Source organism: Paramormyrops kingsleyae, chromosome 13, assembly GCF_048594095.1.
Source record: "Paramormyrops kingsleyae isolate MSU_618 chromosome 13, PKINGS_0.4, whole genome shotgun sequence".
Classification (NCBI taxonomy): domain Eukaryota; kingdom Metazoa; phylum Chordata; class Actinopteri; order Osteoglossiformes; family Mormyridae; genus Paramormyrops; species Paramormyrops kingsleyae.
The window spans coordinates 9,913,259-9,919,258 of NC_132809.1; the positions used below are offsets into that span (position 1 = coordinate 9,913,259).

A 6,000-nucleotide genomic window follows, 5' to 3' on the forward strand; every position below is an offset into this window, starting at 1 on the left:
TCAGCTGTGGAGAGAGGCCTCTTCGGAACGAGTCCTTTTTAAAATTACAATCAGACAATGATAAAAAAAACAAAGGTTGGAGACTTTAGTGAATGCAGCTGGAGTACATGTTGGTAAAACTCCCTTGTGGGCGATGTAACTTTGTCAGTAAGCGAATAAGCACCTGCACTGCTCACCGTGACACTTGCCCCCATTTTCACACATATTTGCACTATGAGAAATGCAGGCAGTCGAAGGCTACGGACGAGATCCATTCACCAAGTCTGCCGAGTCAAATTTGCGGGTAAGTCAGAAAAGTAATTAACAATCTTCATAAGAGTAACAGTAATAATAAACGTAACTACATACGGTGCTGCACTGCACCTCGAGGCGACGAACTTCTGAAGCCGCGCAATGTTTTCACGAGCGTCACAAAAGGAGTGCGTGCATTCGTTATTACAAGCTGTATTTAACTCAAATGTTTAATATTATAGGCTTCGTAGGTACAAGTTGTCCGTAAGTTGGATATTCTTAACTCAGGGACTGCCTGTTCTTACAATACCCAGGGAGGGAACCAAAAACAAGTGAATGCAAAAATGTCAAGGGTGTACCCCAGAATTATTCCATGTTTTGCGTGGGAGAGGACACAAGCGCCTCAACAACCCTGACCAGGATAAATCGTTAGGAGATGGATGGATGGATGGATGGATGGATGGGCACGCTTAATTGCAAATTCATAATGAAAGTATCGATCTGTTCTTGACCACAATCTCACATCTTCACAGCAATACCAAAGGAACATTATCCACAAATGTCTTTCAAAGAACCTGGAGTATCTCGCAGTGGGAGGCAGTGAGTAATGGATGACACAGGCAGTGGCGTGTATAACTGTGAATAATGACAGAAACGCCTGCTAGTCCATCAAAGCAAGGACACGTTCAAACTGCCATGTCTTGAAAGCATCAGCTCGCTCTTGAAGTTTGCGTGCTCTGCTTTAGTCTTACCACAACATGAGTATTAAATTAGCCAGTGATAACTGTAGGCGGTATTATCCTCTGTGATATTTCCCTGGCTAATTCACATACACACAGCCATCGCCGTTTCTGCTCATACCCCTTTGCTCATAACCAATAATGATCTTACTCCCCAAAGCACAAAGTAAAATGGTCTGTTCTTCCATGAGGGGAGCTGTAGGCATTTATCCAATAAAGTCCGTTTTCCATATTTGCTAATACACCCATCAGAAAAAAGCGCCCTGAGAATCTCCATATTGCATCCATAAACGGTGGAAAAAAGCACAGCTTTACATGTCAATACTTTCCATATTCTGAGATCCTATGTTCTTCCCAAGATGAAAAAGAAAATACAACAACTAAATGAAACCATATGAGCAACACACGTCTTGCAGGGAAAAGCCATGCCGGCCTGCACTATGAACACAAGGCCATGAGGAGCCCCAAATATGGGGATTTGTGAGCCATATCTTACTTGCACATGTTGGTTGCTCTCCTGCATAATACAGCTGCGTTTTGCACCTTGGGGGAGATCATCTGAGGTTTATTTTACAAGTCCCTGTGCCCCGGTCACCTCTGGGATGTTAATGGACCCACAGTTTTCCAGTCCCTCGCCTACCAAGGAGCCAACATCCAACCCAACTGGAAATATGCATGTCAATAAAAGAGCACGCCGTTTACCACCACTAGGACCCATAAAGCACCACAAAGCCAGGATTGAAACATCTCAGGGCTGATAAACCGTATCAATAATCCCTGTCACCACTTTGCTGCATCCATACAAATGAGGACATAGAAAATGTATCAGTTAACCAGGAAATATAGGGGTCAAATTGCTTGAACTCACCTATGTAAAGAATTCATTCAAAAGCATCTCATCAGTAAACAGTAGGACATTAAATTGTGTTGTTAGTGGGGCTGCTTGGACTCCTGCATATATGTTCATGTGTTGGTCGTCTCATGAACAAGCTGTTTCCACCATTAGCGAAGACCTCAGCAGCGGACAGATCCATAGACCAGAAGCAGTAGGCCACACCCTCACGTTCATTGGAAAGTGTTTACTCAAGGCAACACGTGATGTAAGGATCTCAGATGAGGCACCCCCCAAATAACCCCATCCTGCTCAGTGACAATAAGCTCTGCAGAGACCCAGAAGATTAGCGACAGTCTCTAAGGATCGCTGGGATCCTTTAACTGAATACCAATCTAAAAACATGCATGCAAGACTGTGCAGAAACAACCGCAGCAGCTGCGGGGTGGTGATTCGCGTTGTGTTAATTAAGACTTGAGGGAGCTACATGTTGCCCCCCGTGTCCGACGATCAGCATCTTCACAATACAAAATATATCACACTATGGGGTTTGTCAGCGGATATACAGGGGAAGAGCATATTCGACAAATGGGAACCTGCGAGTCTACAGCGTGTGACAGTATCGTAAAACACAGCTGAATCAAAACAAGGCTATCCTACACTTACCGACACGCTGAATAGTAACACATACAAAAAGCCGCAGCTAGCAGGACAGAAACGATCCCTAACCAGGAAAACCACGAGCATCAATGACCAATATAACGGAGAATGTACAATACGTTACCCAGAAAACGATTATTTGCATTAAATAATGATCAATGCGATTTCAAAAATCCTTTGAAAACAAAGCGTTACAAAATCTGACCAACTGCAAGAAATTGCATGCAATTATAAACGCAATGAAATATGTTGAAGAAACTTTAATCACTGAAAAAAATAATAAGTTCTTATTTTTATGAGCTGTTAATGCCAGTCACCGTAATTGAAGTTTGTCGCCAAAATACAGTACAAGAGGTATCTTTATTAGTCTGCTGTCTAAATCAGTATCCAAATAAGACGTTTCGACCGCAGTAATAAAATAATTCGCATGAACACGCCGTAATTCTGCGCGTATCATTCAGTCAAATGCATCTCACACAGGCGATGCACAACTTGCCCACTAACCGTGATATACAGGTACGTATTGCAAGCGGAGTATTTCACACTGTCAACATGGTAAACCGTGTAATGAGTCTTGTATAAGCAGAGCAAGATCGGCGTGATGCCTTATACTGCAAAAGAAAAAGTGTAGTAAAAAGAAAAAACAACGCAGCCTACCTGTCATAACTCCATCGGCTATATGACATGTTCCTGTTGCCATTGACTCCATCCATCATGGTCAGCGGTGCCGTTTAGAGATGGAAACGGCGCCGCGATGCTCTGGTCCGACAGTCTGGGGCGAGCAGCTGCGAATCGCCTGCCCTGAAAAGCACAACCGGAAAGCAGATCCGCTGCCGCTGAAGGCGAGTCTCAAAACGAGCTAAAATGATTTACTTAAGGGGGCTTCACAATGGGAGGGACGTACCATTTCTGAGACGCGGGGAAGTGAACTCGCAGAAGTTGTTCATAGCGCGGTAGTCTGGCCCAGCGCTGTGACACCTACAGGACGCTGATCGCGGCTTTCAAGGACTGCGTCACTTCCAATTTCCCTGGTAATTTCTGCCCCGATAACCTAACCGTATCAGCCCAAAAACGCCGTGACTTCCTGAAAGGATCTGCGATGCTTATCCCTGTTATCACAGTTACATGTCTTGACATCTTCCCCACTTAATTGGTTATACCGACCCGAATATATCATGTATTCTTTCAAAAGTATTTGCGCGCTCTTATGAAATACTTATACCAAAAAATTTATAAATAGGTCTATATTCATCTGCAGGTGAGTAACAAATCTGCAGAATATCGAATATTCAGTCTTTTTTTGATGTTTCAGTTTTAATTTTGTAAATTTTTCCAAATTGTTTTAAGATGGAAATCGTTGACAGATCAAATTTTTGTTCTACCCTTTCTCTATGCGCAGGAAAGGTCTAGGAGCTGGATAAAAAGACATTAATTTACTTTCCACACAAAGTTTCTATTTTTACAAATAAATAATTGCAAGAGGGTCAATCCACCGTTTCTGCAATGAATAGTTCCAATCATAAGTTGCCGATAACCTCAATGCAAGATATTTAGCTTTAAAATTAAGTTCGCCCTAAAAGTATTTTCTGCCTTTCTCTGATGGTTCTTTTTGATGGGGTGTGATGGATCGGCCAACAGACTATTTTCCCGGTATGTGGGCAATATTTGTCGTGCCCCACCCCCTTCCCCTATTCGGCGAAATTCATGCAAGACATCTAATTGGTTGGCCCCACCTCCTATTGTCGTTTGGACCCACCTCCTCTACAATCTGATTGGGTATCTTTCTGAACCAATCATTTTTCGTTTTGCCCTCAGGACATTTTTCTGTAAGTGAAACTCCCGTGGGCATGCAGAGATGTTGTTTGCACCATGGAGAATAAAACAGTATCAGGGCTGTACCCTTTTTTCTGACTGTGTTCCATAAGGAGAATATTTATAATGAATAGCTCAACAACAAATGTATTTTTGTATAGCGCATTATCACAACGACTGCTCAACACTGCTAAGATGATGAAGCAGATAACCCTGTTGCTACAAATGTTCACTGTCGTGCTTTCATTTCCTGCCTCTGCTCTGTATTATTAAGTGCATAGGCTTCTTCTGGAAACTCCACCCAAAGCACAAAAACATCCAGATAAACTAGTGTCTCTGAATCACCAAAGTGTATGAGTATCTGTCCCTTGCAATGGAGTGGCATCCCATCCAGGATGTAACCCTTGCTTTGTACCTTGCTTTACGCTGCTTGGGAACAGCTTGGTTCTCCAGCAAAAGCTCCACCCAGTCAAAATGTAAGCCTATAAAGCCTGGTGAGCTTTTACTGTCATTAGCTGCCTGCTCCTAGCTGACAATCCATGCAGAATAAAGCATGAAAATGAACCAAAAACGTATTAAATCATTTTAATGTTTGTGCAAATTCACTTCTTGCTTTATTTTTTTTCTTTTTAATGGTGAAATACAAAGATGAAATAAAGTTTCTACTGAGTGCGTAAGCTAAAACAAAACTACTTCATTGCAAATATGAGACACCAAACTGGACAAAAACAGAGCAATGCCATTAGCCTATTGTCATGACCAGCGTGTCCAGTCCTCGTGTGTGCCATGCTCACCTCATTACCCTCGTGAATTCCCAGCGTACCAGCTGTCTTGCGTTTATTCTGATGTCATGTCCTGTATTTAAGTCCGCGTTCAAGTCTGTTTCCCCAGGTCTATCATTAAAGTTTGTCTTTCCTCCCCATTCTGTGAATAAAACCCCGTTTTTGGACTCCCGTCTCCCGAATCTGCTTCCCCGTTCATGCACCAGACGTGACAGAATAACAGACCTCCACAACGCAGCACGTCCACAAGCCGAGAGCGATCACGTTAGCTTGCTTCAGGAGGTCATTTACTGGCTTAATCTGCTCGAGGTTAGAGAGGATCCTGTAGCCTTGAATATGGCCCGCCGGAGCGGATCCCTGTTACAGAGGATGTCTCCGCTCGGGAACACGAACCTCATTAACGAGGTTCGTGAAAATCTCCGGCAGCTGGTCAAGAGGGTTACAGAGATGAGGCTCCAACCGATCTCGCTCGGAAGCAAACAAAGTCCAGAGCCGCCTGCCCTCCCTGACAGAACCCAGCCTCCACTGACCACCAACATCCAGAGAAAAAGAAGAAGCGAAAGGAGCAGAGACAGAAGGAACAGCCGGAGATCTTCCTGGGGGCCGCCTCTCTCGCCACGTCTCCCCCCGCTGGATTCCAGGAAGTTGTTTCCCCGATCCAGAATCCGGCAGAATTCGCCCCCGACATCTCCACCGCCGAGCCCAGCAGGCAAGTACTTCCAACCCGCGATACTGCCGTTGCACTGCCGGCTCAGGCAGCTCGTCCCTTCCTGGGAATAAGCCCAGTTATTAAAGGGGGTCCCTAAAGCCCTTAAAGGGGCAACGCCTATTGCGGAAAAGATCCAGTCCCTGAGGTTTCTGCCCCGTCCGAGGATCCTGGCCTGCCTATAGTTCCTGACTAGTTTTTAATTCTAGACCCACCTGTACAGTAGTTCCTGACTCA

At 44.3% G+C, this 6,000-nt stretch overlaps 1 protein-coding gene across 3 annotated transcripts in view; it reads right to left on the minus strand.

Annotated features, from left to right (window-relative positions):
- Positions 1–4,086, minus strand: part of LOC111842715 (tubby protein homolog) — a 73,029-nt gene extending 68,943 nt beyond the window's left edge. For 2 of the 3 annotated variants that reach the window (XM_072698147.1, XM_072698146.1), the window contains exon 1: positions 3,121–3,326. In XM_072698147.1, the coding sequence (XP_072554248.1) occupies positions 3,121–3,179 (59 nt within the window). In that variant the 5' untranslated portion in view covers positions 3,180–3,326. Of the gene's footprint in view, positions 1–3,120; positions 3,327–3,367 lie in introns of those variants that run through there. The other variant, XM_023809622.2, reaches the window with a different exon arrangement.
- Positions 4,087–6,000: the final 1,914 nt, after the last annotated feature.